This window comes from Leptodactylus fuscus, assembly GCF_031893055.1.
Source record: "Leptodactylus fuscus isolate aLepFus1 chromosome 2 unlocalized genomic scaffold, aLepFus1.hap2 SUPER_2_unloc_3, whole genome shotgun sequence".
NCBI lineage: Eukaryota > Metazoa > Chordata > Amphibia > Anura > Leptodactylidae > Leptodactylus > Leptodactylus fuscus.
The window spans coordinates 89762-109954 of NW_027439804.1; the positions used below are offsets into that span (position 1 = coordinate 89762).

Consider the following 20193-nt stretch of genomic DNA (forward strand, 5'->3'; position numbering starts at 1 on the left):
CAATGCGCATGTCAACTGGCTGCCCTGACAGCAACTGCGTCTCATCGTCGTCGATGAGGGTGGGTTGCTGGTCATCCGCCACCAAATCGACCGGAGATGGAGGAGACTCTAGTGTTTGAGCATCTGGACACAGATACTCGTCTGTTAGGTCCGTGGAATCGCGAAATGGAGGGGCAGGTTGCGGTACAGTCAAAGGAAGGGAGAACAGCTCTGGGGAGCAGGGACAGTTGGGGTTATTGTTCTGGGAAGATTGGGAATTTTGGGTGGAAGGAGGACAAGACTGTTGGGTAAGAGGAGGTAGAGGCTGACTGGCTGGTGGACAATGTGCTTTAAGCGTTATCCGACAGCCATTGCAAGACCTGTTCCTGGTTCTCGGGCCTACTAATCTTTGTACCATTCAGCCTAGTTAATGTGGAACTTTTGTGCAAAGCGCAGAACTTAGGGCCCGCCTGATGTTAAGGGACACACGCTGGTACAAGGCTCAACTCACCCTAAGTGCCAAAAACACTGCTGGTGCAAGGCTCTACTCATGCCAAGGGCCTCAATCTCTGCTGGTAGCTCAGTTTAAGGTCCTGTAACTTTGTTTGGAAGGGCTCGTGTTAAGGGCTAGAAAAGTGAATTTTGGAAGGTCTTACCACATCACACACACACTCACACACACATACACACACACACTCAAAATGACAGTTAAGGGGGAGGGCTTTTGGATTTCCCATTGTCTATTCCATCCGTGGTTGTCATGGGGAACGTGATTTAAAGGGGTGGTTGTTACTGTTTGTGGAGCTTAAATTGGGGTTTGTGTCCATCCAAATGGGGAGTAAAGAAGGTTTCCAGGTATTTTCCCACTTTGATAGAGGTTTTTTTGAATGTGTAAAGTGTGTAGTTGTTAGGCTGTGATAGTGGGGTAATAGAGGGTCTTTGGTGTGTTAGATGCCCCCAGACATGCGCCCCCTGCTGTCCCAGTGTCATTCCAGAGGTGTTGGCATCATTTCCTGGGGTGTCATAGTGGACTTGGTGACCCTCCAGACACGGATTTGGGTTTCCCCCTTAACGAGTATATGTTCCCCATAGACTATAATGGGGTTCGAAACCCGTTCGAACACTCGAACAGTGAGCGGCTGTTCGATTCGAATTTCGAACCTCGAACATTTTAGTGTTCGCTCATCTCTAATTATTATATTAATCCCATGGTGCTGTGCATTATTATATTAATCCCATGGTGCTGTGCATTATTATATTAATCCCATGGTGCTCTGTACATTATTATATTAATCCCATGGTGCTCTGTACATTATTATATTAATCCCATGGTGCTCTGTACATTATTATATTAATCCCATGGTGCTCTGTACATTATTATATTAATCCCATGGTGCTGTACATTATTATATTAATCCCATGGTGCTCTGTACATTATTATATTAATCCCATGGTGCTGTACATTATTATATTAATCCCATGGTGCTCTGTACATTATTATATTAATCCCATGGTGCTCTGTATATTATTATATTAATCCCATGGTGCTCTGTACATTATTATATTACTCCCATGGTGCTCTGTACAGTATTATATTAATCCCATGGTGCTCTGTACATTATTATATTAATCCCATGGTGCTCTGTACATTATTATATTAATCCCATGGCGCTCTGTACATTATTATATTAATCCCATGGCGCTCTGTACATTATTATATTAATCCCATGGTGCTCTGTACATTATTATATTAATCCCATGCTGCTCTGTACATTATTATATTAATCCCATGCTGCTCTGTACATTATTATATTAATCCCATGCTGCTCTGTACATTATTATATTAATCCCATGCTGCTCTGTACATTATTATATTAATCCCATGGTGCTCTGTACATTATTATATTAATCCCATGCTGCTCTGTACATTATTATATTAATCCCATGCTGCTCTGTACATTATTATATTAATCCCATGCTGCTCTGTACATTATTATATTAATCCCATGGCGCTCTGTACATTATTTTATTAATCCCATGGCGCTCTGTACATTATTATATTATACCCATGGCGCTCTGTACATTATTATATTATACCCATGGCGCTCTGTACATTATTATATTATACCCATGGCGCTCTGTACATTATTATATTAATCCCATGGCGCTCTGTACATTACTGTTGGCTGCATCTCCGGAGTAGTTGAGCTGAGCGCATGGCCCGATGTAGCAGTGCTGGCAGATGTAGCACACTCAGCTCTGCTGCATTGGACTGCTACATCGGTAGAGCTGAGTGTGTAGCAGGTTCAGCTCTGCTTCATATCGGCATAGGAACGCTGGTCAATGCATTCCTATGCCGAGATGTAGCAGTGCTGGCACTACTACACCAGAGATGAAGCAGAGCTGAGTGTGCGCTGAACCCTGCTACACACTCAGCTCTGCTGCATCGGACTGCTACATCGGACACTGCTACATCGGCCAGCACTGCTACATCGGGCCGTGCACTCAGCTCCACTACTCCGGAGTAGCCGAACTCAGCGAACGGCCAGCTCTGCTTCATCTCCGATGTAGCAGTGATTTCCGATGTAGCAGTCCGATGTAGCAGACCTGAGTATGCAGCAGGGTTCAGCGCATACTCATTTCTGCTTCATCTCCGGTGTAGCAGTGCCAGCACTGCTACATCTTGGCATAGGAATGCATTGACCAGTGTTGATTGGCCGAATGCTATAGCATTCGACCAATCAACACTGGATCTGCCGGTGGAGGCGGAGTCTAAGAGCGGTCTACAGCAGTCTCCATTCTGGTCCGATCTTTGACTCCGCCTCCTCACAGACGAGCCTCCGGCAGAACCAGCGTTGATTGGCTGAATGCTGTAATCTGTCTGCTGCACACTCAGCTCTGTTGTATCTTTGTGTGTGCTGAGCTCTGCCGCTTCTCCGTGTAGCAGAGCTGTGTCAGCACTGCTACATCTGAGATTGGACCACAATGGAAACTGCTGTGGACGGATCTTAGACTCCGCCTCCTGCGGCAGAACCAGCGTTGATTGGCCGAATGCTGTACACGGGCCAATCTACACTGGTCAATGCAATCCTAAGCCCAAAGAGCTGGGTGAGTAACATTCCCCTCTAAATAAAGGTAACCCCTAGCTAACCCTCCTGTACAGCTGTCCCTGTCTCACAGTCACATACTTCACAGTCCCAAATTAGTCGAATGTTAAATCCACTATTCATATAAATTGGAGGTCACCTGATTTCGGCAGCCAATTCCTTTTTCTGATTTTTTTTTTTTTTTCACTGCCTCCGTTGTGGTAGTTCCTGTCTCACCTCCCCTGCACAGTTATTGGTGCAAAAAACACGCCAGGGAAGGTGGGAGGGGACACAAATTTTTACTGCGTTTGCCTCGTGGTGTTCGATTGGAATTGAATACCTTGAATGGCCTGATCTTCGATCGAACGGTGTTCGCTCATCTCTAATTATGAAGTCTTCCTTCTTCTGTTCCTTAGCTGCTATGGACTCCTAGTATATCTTCTCTTCTCAGCTTATGTGTGTCCTGTAATATATTCCCATACCTCCCAACCGTCCCGATTTCCGCGGGACAGTCACGATTTGGGTGACATGTCCCGCGGTCCCGGTTGGAGGGAGGTATGTCCCGATTTCAACTCAGATCTGCGTCCAGAGGACGCAGATCTGAGTTGAACACATATGCGGCTGAAGCAAGGAGCTGACACAGGTCAGCTCCTCGCTTCGCCGCTGCCCGCCTCTCTCCCTGACACATGCGGCTGAAGCTGCTCGCGTGTAGACGCGATGTACAAGCCAGGAGCCGGCGGCAGCAGCGAAGCGAGGAGCTGACACAGGTCAGCTCCTCGCTTCAGCCGCATGTGTCAGTGAGAGAGAGACGCAGCGGCGAAGCGAGCACGCGAGCAGCTTCAGCCGCATGTGTCAGGGAGAGAGGCGGGCAGCGGCGAAGCGAGGAGCTGACCTGTGTCAGCTCCTTCCTTCAGCCGCATGTGTCAGCGAGAGAGGCGGGCAGAGAGCGGCGAGGGAGCGGAGGAGAAGGTAAGTTTAATGTGGAGGTGGAACGTGAATCTGGGGGCAGATGAAGGAGAGGACGGCATGACACTGGGGGCAGAGATGGAGAGGACGGCATGACACTGGGGGCAGAGATGGAGAGGACATGAATCTGGGGGCAGAGATGGAATGGACATGAAACTGGGGGCAGAGATGGAGGGACATGAATCTGGGGGCAGAGATGTGGGGACATGAATCTGGGGGCAGAGATGGGGGACATGAATTTGGGGGCAGAGATGGAGGGACATGAATCTGGGGGCAGAGATGGAGAGGACATGAATCTGAGGGCAGAGATGGGGGGGACATGAATCTGGGGGCAGAGATGGGGACATGAATCTGGGGGCAGAGATGTTGGACATGAATCTGGGGGCAGAGATGTGGGGACATGAATCTGGGGGCAGAGATGGGGGGGACATGAATCTGGGGGCAGAGATGGGGACATGAATCTGGGGGCAGAGATGTTGGACATGAATCTGGGGGCAGAGATGTGGGGACATGAATCTGGGGGCAGAGATGGAGGGACATGAATCTGGGGGCAGAGATGGAGAGGACATGAATCTGAGGGCAGAGATGGGGGGGACATGAATCTGGGGGCAGAGATGGGGACATGAATCTGGGGGCAGAGATGTTGGACATGAATCTGGGGGCAGAGATGTGGGGACATGAATCTGGGGGCAGAGATGGAGGGACATGAATCTGGGGGCAGAGATGGAGGGACATGAATCTGGGGGCAGAGATGGAGGGACATGAATCTGGGGGCAGAGATGGAGGGACATGAATCTGGGGGCAGAGATGGAGGGGACATGAATCTGGGGGCAGAGATGGAAGAGGGACATGAAACTTGGGGGCAGATGAAGGGTGTATATGAAACTGGGGGAGAGATAGAGGGGGGACATATAATTTACGGGTGACTGTAGGAGGATTATACTGTGTGCGGGCACATGAAAAATTAACGAGTGGGTGGAGTAAACACAAAAGTGGGCGGGGCTAAATTTGCCGCGGCGCGCGTAGCACATTTTGTCCCTCTTTCGGTTCTTCAAAAGTTGGGAGGTATGTATTCCTGTGTATTATCCTGTATCTGTATCACTAGGCTGCTGTAACATGCGGAGTATCCCCACTGTGGGACTATTAAAGGATTATCTTATCTTATCACTAGTACAGGGGGATAGAGGGCCCGGCCCACAAGGGCTTACAGTCTATGAGTGGAGAGGGATAGAGACAGAAGGTGAGGGGAGGGGCTGTACAAATGGGGATGTGGTGACAGTAGTGTTATTGGGGGGTGTAGGCCTTCCTGATTAGGGGACTCTTCAGGGCCTGCTTGTGATTGTAGGGGTCAGTCTTATGTGTCTTGGTAAGAAGATCCAGAATATGGGGGATGCACAAGAGACGGTTATGTGAGGAGAATATGAGAGCAGAGTGGAGTAGGAGGATCTGAGGTTACGTGTGGCCAGGTAGTGGGAGATTAGGTCAGAGATATACTGTATGGAGGGGACAGGTTGTGGATGAGGTCAGAGATATATAGAGAGGACAGATGAGGATGAGGTCAGAGATATATGGGGGGGGACAGGTGAAGATGAGGTCAGAGATATATGGAGCAGACAGGTGAGGATGAGGTCAGAGATATATGGAAGGGACAGGTGTGGATGAGGTCAGAGATATGGAGAGGACAGGTGAGGTCAGAGATATATGGAGAGGACAGGTGAGGCTGAGGTCAGAGATATATGGAGGGGACAGGTGAAGATGAGGTCAAAGATGTATGGAGAGGACAGGTGTGGATGAGGTCAGAGATATATGGAGAGGATAGGTGTGGATTAGGTCAGAGATATATGGAGAGGACAGGTGAGGCTGAGGTCAGAGATATATGGAGAGGAAAGGTGAGGCTGAGGACAGGTGTGGATGAGGTCAGAGATATATGGAGAGGACAGGTGAGGCTGAGGTCAGAGATATATGGAGAGGACAGGTGAGGATGAGGTCAGAGATATATGGAGGGGACAGGTGTGGATGAGGTCAGAGATATATGGAGGGGACAGGTGTGGATGAGGTCAGAGATATATGGAAGGGACAGGTGTGGATGAGGTCAGAGATATATGAAGGGGACAGGTGTGGATGAGGTCAGAGATATATGGAAGGGACAGGTGTGGATGAGGTCAGAGATATATGGAGAGGACAGGTGAGGATGAGGTCAGAGATATGGAGAGGACAGGTGAGGTCAGAGATATATGGAGGGGACAGGTGAGGATGAGGTCAGAGATATATGGAGGGGACAGGTGAGGTCAGAGATATATGGAGGGGACAGGTGAGGATGAGGTCAGAGACATATGGAGGGGACAGGTGAGGCTGAGGTCAGAGATATATGGAGGGGACAGGTGAGGATGAGGTCAGAGACATATGGAGAGGACAGGTGAGGATGAGGTCAGAGATATATGGAGGGGACAGGTGAGGATGAGGTCAGAGATATATGGAGGGGACAGGTGAGGATGAGGTCAGAGACATATGGAGGGGACAGGTGAGGATGAGGTCAGAGACATATGGAGGGGACAGGTGTGGATGGCTTTGTATGTGAACGAGGGCTTACATTTATATAAACTGATGTTTGTAAAATGACCATCAGGTGTGAATAGGGGTTTGGATATATCAGGGGTAGGGAACCTTTGGCTCTCCAGCTGCTGTGAAACTACAACTCCGAGCATGCTCTATTCACTTCCATGGGAGTTCCAAGAACAGCAGAGCAAGTAGGCTTGCTGGGAGTTGTAGTTTTGCAACAGCTGGAGAGCCGTATGTTCCCTACCCCTGGGATATATGCAGATGGAATCAGGGCAGAATCAAACACAGGGAAGTGAGAAAAGGGGAGGCACAGAAGGGTATGGAGACAGAGATATGAAAGCCAATACGTTTGCTACAAAGTGGTTAACAGTATACCAACAGAAATGACAGACAGTAACAGCAAGCAGAGGTGCAGCCTGTAGGCTCTTCCTGGACTTCCAAGGGTGAGGATCTGTGGATTTTTGGTGATTGTGTCATCACAAGTCCTGCAACCTTTCTAGCCACAGAATAGGCTCTGATAATGTGAGGCTGGCGCCATCAGATTTTGCTTTTGAGTCCTAGCTTTGTGTCAAGGCTGTGCCATAAACCTGCAACTCACCAGTCAGGCTTGTTTGGCCTAATGGCTACTATGCAAATATCCTGAAAACAACATGTCCTCTTGTGACTTGTGTGCAGAGGTGAAAAAAGAAAAGAGAGAGATACCGAGCGCCAATAGTGTAGTATTCCCGATAAGATGAGGCAATAGGCATAAATTAAAGCCCCTTACCTTGTTGTGTTGTGATGTGACAAATCACAACACTATTAGCACACAAAATTATAGCGTGATGGCAGCAGCTAGTCCCCGTGCGACAGCCAAGGCTAGCAAAAAATTAAATGTACAGGTGGCCCTCAAAGTCCAAGACCAATTGGTAGCAGAGGAGTGGGGTAAGGCGCGCACAAACCAGCTGGACATAAATTCTTCCAGAATCTTTGACAAGGCACTACGCGTTTCGGGCACTAGTCCTTTCTCAAGTGCGTCTGTAGGTCTGTTTAAATCATCTGCAGCGTCTGCAGCTTGTCAATAAAGATTCTGGAAGAATTTATGTCCAGTTGGTTTGTGCGTGCCTTACCCCACTCCTCTGCTACCCGATTGGTCTTGGACTTTGAGGGCCACTTGTGTGCAGAGGTGTCAGGAGAACTTCTGTGTTGTAAGATCGCTCCTTAATTCCTGTCCTCAGCCTCCTCTATGAAACAGAGTAGAAAAATGTGGAGCAACAGCATAGAGGACACGACATAGTAGCGAGCACTGGGTGGTTCGTACTAGAAGCCGCTCACGTATTTCTGGGTGTTTCTGCTCAGTACCATTTCTCATCCTCCTTTCTCTTCCCTCTTTATAAACTTCACACTTGTAATCTGACAGTCTTGTTCCTCAAGAGAGATTCTAGCACAGACTTGAGAATGTGTAACTGGGGAGGAGACGGGGAGGAGACGTACCGGGTCTAAGAAGTCCTTGTACTTCTCACAGCATCATCTCCTCTCAGACCCACAAGAAGAAAAGGCATATTTCCTAACTGCCATATTGCAAAGTTTATTACTCAATTACATGTTATTAAAGTTTTTTGCAGTAACAAAGACCATTGACTTATTTGCATCAGCCTCAGATGTGTGTGTTGTGTCATGGCATGTTATTCTGGTAGACTGCTGTCATGAGGAGGTTGTCGAAATATTAAGTTGTGTTAGAGTCAAGGGTGTAGTGTGTTGGTAGAGAGCAGGCAAGTCCAGACAAGGTTGTGCTTTCAGGTTTTTGCGATTCACCAGGCCTAGGTATAAGTAATAGAAGTAGAGATGGAGTGTAGAGAAGAATCCTAAACTTTGTCACAGAATCAGGATATACAAAAATATTTAAGACCAGAATCTCTCCTGCAGCTTTAATGCAGTCAATTGAGACAATGGCTTGAGTCAATTCAAAGAGAATGTGAAATCTATAGGAAGGGTTTATACACTATGCCCCGCCCCTTCCAATTTTCGGCATAGCATTAGTAAACATTTTTCTACTGGTTTATATCAACAATAATAAAATCTGTTTCTAATCCTAACAGAAAATCCCAGTAAGGACTCTCAAGGAAACTTCATGTTATCGGTGAACTGTAAAGTAGAAGATGAAGATGTCATGCAGCGCTGCTCCGAAGAAAACCTCAATAATGTATCTCCAGGGTGTCACAGTACAGATCCATCATATAATCCCCTGAATCATGAGCAACCGTCTGACCAATCACACATTGTGACCACAAGTACCAGCCAGAAAGGGGGTGAAAGGATTCAATGTGGTGAATGTGGAAAAGAGTTTACAAGCAACTTAGGTCTTTTTACACACAGAAGAAGTCACCCGGGTGCAAAGTTAGATTCGTGCTCAGAATGTGGGAAATGTTTTACCTATAAATTAGTCTTAGATCAGCATCAGAGAAGTCACACGGGTGGAAAGCCGTACTCCTGTACACTGTGTGGAAATTGCTTTACAACAAAATCAAGTCCTGTTACACATGAGAAAATTCACACAGGAGAGAAGCCATATTCATGTTGAGAATGTGGGAAATGTTTGATACTGAAGTCAAGTCTTGTTAAACATTAGAGAAGTGACACAGGGGAGAAGCCATATTCATGTTCACTGTGTGGTAAATGTTTTACTCGTAAATCGGGTCTGAATCAACATGAGAGAAGACACACAGGGGAGAAGCTGCATTCATGTTCAGTATGTGGAAAAAGCTTTACAGATAAACCAAATCTGGTTAAACATGAGCGAATTCACACAGGAGAGAAGCCATATTCATGCTCAGAATGTGGGAAATGTTTTACAAATAAATCCCATCTTGTTTTACATGAGAGAAGTCACACAGGAGAGAAGCCATATTCATGCTCAGAATGTGGGAAATGTTTTACAAATAAATCCCATCTTGTTTTACATGAGAGAAATCACACAGGAGAGAAGCCATATTCATGCTCAGAATGTGCAAAATGTTTTAAAAGTAAAGAAGCTCTTGTTAGACATCAGAAAATTCACACAGGAGAGAAGCCATATTCATGCTCAGAATGTGGGAGATGTTTTACACAAAAATCACATCTTGTTAAACATGAAAAATTTTACAGAGAGCGAGAGAGGCCGTGTTTGTAACGTGTATAACAAATCCGGGAAATCACACTCGATAGAAACCAAACTCCTGTTCAGAATATGCAAAAGATCAAAGAAGTCAGGACACTGGCTGTTTTTTGATAGTCTATATGTAAGAAATGTTTACAAGGAAATTCTCACATAGAAGAACTATATTCTGCTAGCAAAAGTGGTTCTGCTTATGGCCCGGTCTCCTAGCGTTCTCTACTAGAGATGAGCGAGTAGTATTCAATCGAGTAGGTATTCGATCGAATACTACGGTATTTGAAATACTCGTACTTGATTGAATACTACTAGCTATTCGCAGTAAATATTCGATTCAGAACCAGCATTGATTGGCCAAATGCTATACAGCAGGCATGTCGAACTCAGGGTACCCCGAGGGCCACATGAGTAACAAGAGGTTGTTGCGAGGGCCACATACAGCAGCTAATGTCACACACGTATTTTAACAGCAGTCATGAAAACAAGATATGATCATTTTTAGTGTTTTGTCCTGAGGCCTGACACCTCTTTGTGCTAACAATTGTTGGTATATCAGGCTGAAATGACAACGCAGTGCCTACTTTGATCAAAGATGATAAGTGGTGATCAGTCAGTGTCATGCCCCAGGACCTTGTTCATTCACTGACATCTATCTGTGATATTATGTTTTGCCTTTTTTGGTTTGTCCCTCCTGTCTTCCTGTATTCTTAGCTGTGTGTAATAGCTCCTCCCAGTTCTCTGTGTATGTGTTAGTTCATCTTGATGCATGTAACATGTCTGCACAGCCTCTGGAAATTCAACATTTTTTCACCTGCTGTAAATGAGGATTTAACAAGATTTATCCAGAATAAAGCATTTGGAATCTTCTCTACACCTCCTCAGCTGAGTTGAACACTGTCTGACAAGATATCTGATGTGAGTACTGGTTATATACAGAGGACTTCAGGGCTCTCTTTCACAACCTCACACTTGCAGTCAAGCTATTAAGTCAGAATAGTCAGCCTTGTTCTCTGAGAAGATTTTGTTAGTTTCACAAAAGAAAATAACTGTTCGCAAACATAGGTTGAACCAAACATTGCCATAATCTTTGTGGCAAACTTTTTAAAGTTGTTAAACTTTTCAGGAAGGTATGAAAAGAAACCAGGTATTCCCACTTCAAGATACTTTGCTCTGAGTGTAGAATCAGATTGTATTTCTAAAAGTTCTATCTGCAGGCTTTCTTCTGCCTTTGCAACATCAAAGGTGAATGGTGCTGAGAATAAGCCTAAGCACACAGCTTGCCAAAATGCAGTTAATGATTACGTACAGGAGGGTCACCCACTTGCTTGGACTTTGCCTGTGCGGCAGTGGGTCCCTTCTTCCTCAGCACGGTCACAGTATCCCAGTCACTCTCAGCCACGACTCTTCCTCCGCTCACAACAAAACTGACTTAGGTGCATCAGCAGCCAAGTGAGCCGCAGATGTACAAAACTCACGATCAGCACTTCCGGGTTGTCATTCATTGGCCCATATCCCTGCATATGACCTGCTTACGTGATCAGCAGCCGACCAACTAGCTCCGTGTCAATTGGAGATATCAGGGTGGATTGAGCCTAGTAAGAGCAGAATTGTGCAACGCTGATGGTGGAGGAGTATGAGGAGGGATTGTAGAGGGTGAGTATACACATGAAACTTCATGTCGGGGTACTTGACACTGGTGGACATGAAAATGATGGGTCTATCCAGTGGCTGTTCATTTTCATGAAAGTCAGCTGGTTTGCATTGCTTATCTGTGATGATACCACCGGCTGCGCTGAGGACCCTTTCCGATAGCACGCTGGTGGCAGGGCAGGAATGGACCTCCAAGGCGTAAAGCGCAAGTTCCAGCCACAAATCCAACTTGGAGACCCAATAAGTGTAGGGCGCAGAAGGATCGGAGAGGAAAGGGCTGTGGTCGGCCAGGTATTCCCGCAACACGCGCCTATACTTGTCCCTCCTGGTGACACTAGGCCCCTCAGTGGCGGTAGTTTGGCGAGGGGGTGCCATTAACGTATCCCAGACCTTGGAGAGTGTGCCCCTGCCGGGTGTGGAATGGGTGGCAGTTGTTAGCCTCTTGGAGGAACTCTCCTCTCTGCCGCCAGCGAGACTTGCTGGAAACATCTCCATCATATTCTGCACCAGTTGCTTGTGGCAATCACTGATGCGACTGGCCCTCCCCTCTACCGGAATAAAAATCAAGATATTATTTTTATACCGGGGGTCGAGGATTGCAAAAATCCAGTAGTCATTGCTCTCCTGGATTTTGACAATGCGTTTGTCACTTGAAAAGCACCCCAACATGAATTCAGCCATGTGTGCCAGAGTGTTACTTGGCATGACTCCGCTGCCCCCACCGGAATGGTCACTCTCCATTTCCTCCTCCATTTCGCCCCATCCGCGCTGCAGCAATGGGACACACTGAACTTCCCCGCTAGCCTCCTGTGTGACAATGAGATCTGCCACTTCGTCCTCCTCCTCCTCCCTCAATGTACGCTGTGAAGCGGACAGGAGTGTGCCCTGACTATCCTGCTGGGATGTTTCAGCACCTATGCCCGACTCCTCAGCGTAGAATGTGTTATCCCTGATGGTGATGAGGGATTCTCGCATCACACACAGGACTGGGATGGTTACGCTCACTAGTGCGTTGTAACAGCTGACCCTCTTGGTGAACTCCACAAAGATGTGTAGTATCTTACAAAAGTCTGCCATCCATGGCCACTCATGGTGCAGAAACTACGGGAGCTGACTCTGAGGAACCCTTGGGTTTTGGAGATGGTACTCCATCAAAGGTCTCACACACTCACACACTCTGCTCAACATGTGGTACGTCGAGTTCCAGCGTGTGGGGATGTCGCACAACAGCCGGTGTTCGGGCAGATGTAGGCGTTGCTGGAGTGTTTTGAGGCTAGCTGCGGCTACTGTAGACTTGCAAAAGTGGGTGCACAGCGCCGCACTTTCACCAGTAGCTCGTGTACATTTGGGTACATTTTCAAAAAACGTTTCACCACTAAGTTAAAGACGTGGGCCAGGCATGGAACGTGTTGGAGGCTGGCAAACTCCAGAGCCACTACCAGGTTCCTGCCGTTATCACACACGACCATGCCTGGGCCCAGGTGCAGCAGCTCAAATCACATTGCTGTCTCATGAGGATGGCATTCCTCACCTCAGTGGCAGTGTGCTCTCTGTCCCCCAAGCTGATGAGCTTCAGTATGGCCTGCTGACGTCTACCAATGCCAGTGCTGCAACGTTTCCAGCTCACAGCTGGGGTTGATGGTATGGCCGAGGAGAAGGAAGGGGAAGGGGAGGGGGAGGGTGGTTCTGAACCCCTGCCAGGAATCTTGGGCGGGGAGAGGAGATAGGCCGCACCACTTTGTGACCCGGTCCCAGCCTCCACTACATTCACCCAGTGTGCCGTGAGTGATATGTAGTGTCCCTGTCTGCATGCACTTGTCCACGCATCAGTGGTCAAGTGGACCTTTGTGCAAAGTGCGTAACTCAGGGCACGTCTGATGTTACGTGACACGTGCTGGTGCAAGGCGGGAACGGCACACCAGGAGAAACAGTGACGGCTAGGGACGGCATAGCGAGGTGCCACACTTGCCATCAGGTCACGGAAGGCCTGAGTTTCCACAATCGGAACAGCAACAACTCCTGGGCCAAGTGTTTAGAGATGAGGCCGTTGAAGGCTTGTGCATGGGGGTGGGTTGCGCTGTACTTCTGCCTGCAATGAAATGCCTGGGAGATGGTCGGTTGCTGGGAAGAGATGCATGATGGTGCAGAGGCAGGAAAAGGGGAGGATGAGGGAGAAGTTCCCAAAGTGGCGGAGGCAGATGTGGAAGTGTCCTGGCTGGTGGTCTGGACTGCAGTGCCAGCACTGGCAACAGTAGGAGAGGCAGTGGAGGCAACGCTGGACGACGATTGTCCTGTGTTTGCTCTCTCCCACTGAGCTCAGTACTTGCCTTCCAAATGACAGCGCATGGCTGAGGTGGTCAGGTTGCTTTTCTCAGAGCCCCTACTCAGTTTTGAGTTCCACAGTGTGCAAACCGCACTATATTTGTCTTCTGGACATACTTTGAAAAATCGCCACACCATCGAGGAACGTGGCTTTGATGGGGGAGTTTTTCTCAGCTGGCTAGAACAGGGAACATCTTGGCCCTTGCTGGCTCTGGCCTGGCTTCTGTGAAGCAGCTGTCCTCTGCCACTGGACATGCCTCAGCCTCTAGCCACCCTCTTTGGTGCTGCACTTCCCTCCACATCTAAACTGCTTTCTTGACATCACCCCTGTCCAGGTCGGGTCAGTGTCCTTGTTGTCCACCACCTCCTCTTCCAATTCCTCTGATGGCTCTTCCTCTTGCACACCGCACATGGCAACAGGCTGCCCTGATGTCACCTGTGTCTAATCATCGTCACTTTGGACGGGTTGCTGGGACAGAAAGAGGGACAGTGAATGGACCCGAAAACAGCTCCTGGGAGGGGGGAACGTGGGATGACTGTACTGGGAAGATTGGGCATGTTGGGAAGAAGGAGGACCAGACTCTTGGGTAGGAAGAGGACTTGAGGTAGTGGCTGACTGGCTGGTGGATAAGGAGCTGGAAGCATTATCCGCTAGCCATTGCAACACCTGTTCCTGGTGCTCGGGCCTGGTTAGTGTTGTACCCTGCTTAATGTGGCCATCAAGCCGGGGACTGTGGAGAAGAGCAATCCTTGCTGCCCCTGACAAGTAGGCACAGGATGAGCTGTGGCTTGACGGCATCCTTGCTCCCCAGCTGCATTTCCACACCACTATGTGAGTGTACAGGACAGATTGACTTGACCCACTGCTGTATTGTTTACCACTTTTGGATTTTTGGGAGGTATACACTGAGGACAGATATATAAAGCGTTTAGTTTGGCCCTATACACCGTTTGTGAGTGTACAGCTTTGTTTTAACCCTTATGGCACAGTTAGGTTGGGAATTTTATCCCTAAAACGGGCTTTTGGGATATTTTGGCAGGTTGAATCTATATACTGGAGGTGTATATCTTCTCTTCCTGTAGTACAGCTCTGAAAAGAGCTTTTGTTTTTCAATTTTCCTGCCTAGCACAAGCTACAATTTCTCTCTCACCCTGATCACGATATCTCTCCCTATCTCACCAAACCGCATCTGAGACAAATATGGCTGCCACTATTCTTATAGATACAAGGTCACCTGATTTCGGCAGCCAATTATTTTTTACATTTTTTTTTCAATGCCTCCGTTGTCGTAGTTCCTGTCCCACCTCCCAGGGAATGTGGGAGGGCATAGGAATTTTTACTGCTTATACCGCGTGGTATTCCATTCAAATCGAATATGTCGAATAGCCTGATATTTGATCGAATTTCTACTCGATCAAACGGTATTCACTCATCTCTAGTAGTTATATATAAAAACTAACTTTTATTAAGGTGAAAGATTAAAAAAAGTGACATTGTAACCATCTTCGTATCTTCAACTGGCTTATTCCGTACAGTCTCCTTGCTTCCTGGGATTTCAATAGACATAAGATGGATATGGTGAGCTGAAAAACTAATTTTTTCTTGTATCTGCTTACGATTTATTAGTTATAGATTTCCATTGTTGTTTTTCAACATGTGATAAAATAGTTTCCACAATCTCAAGATGAAATCTGGCTCTCCCCCGTGTGACTTCTCTCATGTTGATTAAGACCTGCTTTACTAGAGTAACATTTCCCACATTCTGAACATGAATATGGCTTTTCTCCAGTGTGAATTCTCTTATGTTTAGCAAGACTCGATTTATCTGTAAAACATTTCCCACATAATGAGCATGAATATGGCTTCTCTCCTGTGTGACTTCTATCATGTATAAGAAGATCTGATTTAGCTGTAAAACATTTCCCACATAGTGAGCATGAATATGGCTTCTCTCCTGTGTGGATTCTACCATGTATAAGAAGATATGATTTATTTATAAAGCCTTTCCCACATTCTGAGCATGAGAAGAGCTTCTTCCCTGAGTGATTTCTTTCATGTGTAACAAGATTTGATCTATTTATAAAACATTTTCCACAAAGTGAGCATGCATAGGGCTTCTCTCCTGTGTGGCTTCTCTGATGTGTAACAAGACTTGATTTCCTTGTAAAACATTTCCCACACTTTGAACAGGGATATGGTTTCTCGCCTGTGTGACTTTTCTTATGCGTATCAAGAAGTGATTTGAGTATAAAACATTTCCCACACTCTGTACATGAGTATGGCTTCTCTCCTGTGTGAATTCTCTGATGACCCAGGAGTTTGCCTTTACTAATAAAACATTTCCCACATTCTGAACATGGAAATGGCTTCTCTCCTGTGTGAATTTTTTCATGTTGACTAAGATTTGAACTTGATTTGAAACACTTTCCACATTCTGTACATGTAAAAGGTTTCTCCCCAGTGTGAATTCTCTGATGATCCTTGAGTTTGGTTTTAGTAACAAAACATTTCCCACATTCTGAACATGAATATGGCTTCTCCCCTGTGTGGCTTTTCTTATGTCTAACAAGGCTCGATCTCATCGTGAAGTATTTCCCACATTCTGAACAAGAGTATGGCTTCTCTCTTGAGAGAATTTTTCTGTGTGTTAAGATTTCTGAGCTTTGTATAAACTGTTTTTGAAATTCACCAGATTGAAACCTGTCATTCCCTTTTTGGCTGGAGCTTGTGGTCACAATGTGTGATTGGTCAGACGGTTGCTCATGATTCGGTGGATTATATGATAGATCTGTACTGTGACATCCTGAAGATACATTATTGAGGTTTTCTCCGAAGCAGCACTGCATGACATCTTCATCTTCTAGTTTACAGTTCACCGATACCATGAAGTTTCCCTCAGAGTTCTTACTGGGATTTCCTGTTAGAGATCAAAATGGATGATGTCATTTTATTCAGAGCACAAGGGAGATGAAATTATAACATTACAATAAGACTAATAAGACTAATTTTTATCCCTGTAAATGACATGGCTTCATGACTGTTATAAATTTTTGTTCACATACTATATTACACTGCTCTTATCTCCCCTTCTGAGAAAGCCAGACTGTTATCTCTCTGTGTAAACACACACTAACCCTCAGTGTGTAGAGACATTTGCATATTATCTGATCTGCTCCAATGCTGACAAACTGACATGGGCAAACACCTTTAATCCAAATTGGCAGTTTGCCAATTTTCAATATGCCTGGAAAAAGAGAATCTATTTTGTCGCAAACAACGACAACTATGAAGGAGCCAGAAGTCACAGAGTTCTCCTCAAATGGAGCTGAGGGGAATCATTGACGCCAACAACACGCTCATTATATGGAATCGCAGCGAGCTGCTGAGATGCCAGAACAATCACGGGCACAGCACGAGGAACGAGTTCAGCGGCAGCCCAGCTTGACAGCTGCCAAAATGCCGGAGAAAGCGTATCATCAACGCCAACAACACGCTCATTATATGGCATCCCAGCGAGCTGCTGAGATACTGGAACAATCACGGGCGCAGCGCGAAGAACGAGTTCAGCAGCAGGACAATTTGACAGCTCTCGAAATGCCACAGGAGGCGGATCATCAGCACCAACAACACGCTTATTATATGGCGTCCCAGCGAGCTGCTGAGATCCTGTACACACATCACACAGTCTCAGAGAGATCACAGACACTTCTGGGTGCTCGCTGGAGGCTAATTAGCATATCAATAAAAGTGGGCTCATTAAAAAAAACGGCTGAGAGGATCAACAAACAAAAGGTATGTGAGGAATAGTCTTTCTAAAGCTGTGCAAATATATGCTTTGCTTATGCCCCTAACACTGAGTTACAAATGAGTTTTCTCAATGATAGAATCCCTTTAATATTCCAGTTATTGATCCCTATTATAGTAAATATGTAAGAAGATAAACATCTAATTATATATTAATAATTCTATAATATCATTAATAATCCAGTGATTGTTAAATATTTACTGTCATAGGAATCTAAGAAAAAAAGCTAAATTAAATGTTACTATATAAAAATAAGCCCCCAAAGTCCATAGGAGAAAATCAGCAAATACAGAACATAAACCCGAAACTTTACCAACTCACATTATAAGATAGCACAAAGCCAGGAAGAGATCTCTGCCATCTCGTAATACATTAATATACACTGATGAGCAAAAGAGTAACAATGTTCTGAACATGATTGTCTAGAAGATGATAGGTCTCACGTTCCAACATGTTGGCTACCTCATACATAAATGTGACTTGTAACTATTTAGCATATGATCAATTCTGCAGATTCTTCTCATGTAACTATTTAGCATATGATCAGTTTTGCAGATTCCTCTCATGTAACTATTTAGCATATGATCAATTCTGCAGATTCTTCTCATGTAACTATTTAGCATATGATCAGTTCTGCAGATTCCTCCTCTCATGTAACTATTTAGCATATGATCAGTTCTGCAGACTCCTCCTCTCATGTAACTATTTAGCATATGATCAGTTCTGCAGATTCCTCCTCTCATGTAACTATTTAGCATATGTTCTTTTCTGCAGATTCCTCTCATGTAACTATTTAGCATACTATATTTATAATTATAATTCCACAGCAAACATAAAAAAGGGGTGGACAAAAGTATTGGCACTGTTTGAAAAAGCATGTGATGCTTCTCTAATTTGTGTAATTAACAGCACCTGTTACTTACCTGAGGCACCAAACAGGTGGTGGCAATAACTAAATCACACTTGCAGCCAGTTGAAATGGATTAAAGTTGACTCCACCTCTGTCCTGTGTCCTTGTGTGACCACATTGAGCATGGAGAAAAGAAAGAAGACTAAAGAACTGTCTGAGGACTTGAGAAGCAAAATTGTGAGGAAGCCTGAGCAATCTCAAGGCTACAAGTCCATCTCCAAAGCCCTGAATGTTCCTGTCTACCATGCACAGTGTCATCAAGAGGTGTAAAGCCCATGGCACTGTGGCTAACCTCCCTAGATGTGGACGGAGAAGAAACATTGACGAGAGATTTCACTGCAAGATTGTGTGGATGGCGGATAAAGAACCTCAACTAACATCCAAACAAGTCCAAGCTGCCCTGCAGTCTGAGGGTACAACAGTGTCACCCCGTACTATCCAGTGTCAGCGTCTGAATGAGAAGGGACTGTATGGTAGGAGACCCAGGAAGACCCCACTTCTTACCCACAGACAGAAGCCAGGCTGGAGTTTGCCAAAACTTACCTGAGAAAGCCAAAACCGTTCTCTGGTCAGATGAGACAAAAGTAGAAGAAGGCATCAACATAGAGTTTACAGGAAAAAAGAGGCCTTCAAAGAGAAGAAGACGCCCCCTACAGTCAGACATGGCGGAGGGACCCTGATGTTTCGGAGTTGCTTTGCTGCCTCTGGCCCTGGACTGCTTGACCGTGTGCATGGCATTATGAAGTCTGAAGACGACCAACACATTGTGCAGCATCATGTAGGGCCCAGTGTGAGAAAGCTGGGTCTCCCTCAGAGGTCAGGGCTTTTCCAGCAGGACAATGACCCAAAACACACTTCAGGTCAGCACTAGAAAATGGTGGAGAGAGAAAGCCCTGGAGACTTGTAAAGTGGCAGCAATGAGTCCAGCCCTGAATCCCATAGAACACCTGTGGGGGAGGGGGAGAGATCTCTTGGTGGCAGTTTGGAGAAGGCCCCCTTCACATCTCAGGGGGGACCGCGAGCAGGAGCCAAAGAAGAAGGGTCTAAGATTCCAGCAGAGCCTTGTAAGAAACTCATTGCTGGTTAGTGGAAGCGGTTGTGCGCAGTTATTGTGTCTAAAGGTTGTGCTACCAAGTATTAGGCTGAGGGCGCCAATACTTCTGTCCGCACCATTTTTGGAGTTTTGTGTAAAATGATCAATGATTTGACATTTTTTTTCATTCTTTTTTTCATTTTGTGTTTTTTCATTGCAAGCAAAATAACTGAAGATATTACCAAAGAGTTTGTGCTGTGTAATCATTATCTGGGGGACAGCGAGGATTATCTGACAGGACTGCAGGGGGCGATACTTATACTGTATATACCCTGTGTCACTTATATACTATATAAGAGTCTGTGCTGTGTAATCATTATCTGGGGGACAGCGAGGATTATCTGACAGGACTGCAGGGGGCGATACTTATACTGTATATACCCTGTGCCACTTATATACTATATAAGAGTCTGTGCTGTATAATCATTATCTGGGGGACAGCGAGGATTATCTGACAGGACTGCAGGGGGCGATACTTATACTGTATATACCCTGTGTCACTTATATACTATATAAGAGTCTGTGCTGTATAATCATTATCTGGGGGACAGCGAGGATTATCTGACAGGACTGCAGGGGGCGATACTTATACTGTATATACCCTGTGTCACTTATATACTATATAAGAGTCTGTGCTGTGTAATCATTATCTGGGGACACCGAGGATTATCTGATAGGACTGCAGGGGGCGA

General features: G+C 46.0%; 2 protein-coding genes across 2 annotated transcripts in view; one reads left to right on the plus strand and one right to left on the minus strand.

The window, feature by feature from the left end:
• The window catches only part of LOC142186338 (uncharacterized), a 252710-nt gene that overhangs the window by 75920 nt on the left and 156597 nt on the right, over positions 1-20193 (plus strand). The window lies entirely within an intron of this gene.
• Positions 15372-20193, minus strand: part of LOC142186339 (uncharacterized) — a 28815-nt gene continuing 23993 nt past the window's right edge. The window contains exon 5 of the mRNA XM_075261167.1: positions 15372-16610. Within this exon, the coding sequence (XP_075117268.1) occupies positions 15373-16610 (1238 nt within the window). The 3' untranslated portion in view covers position 15372. The remainder of the gene's footprint in view (positions 16611-20193) is intronic.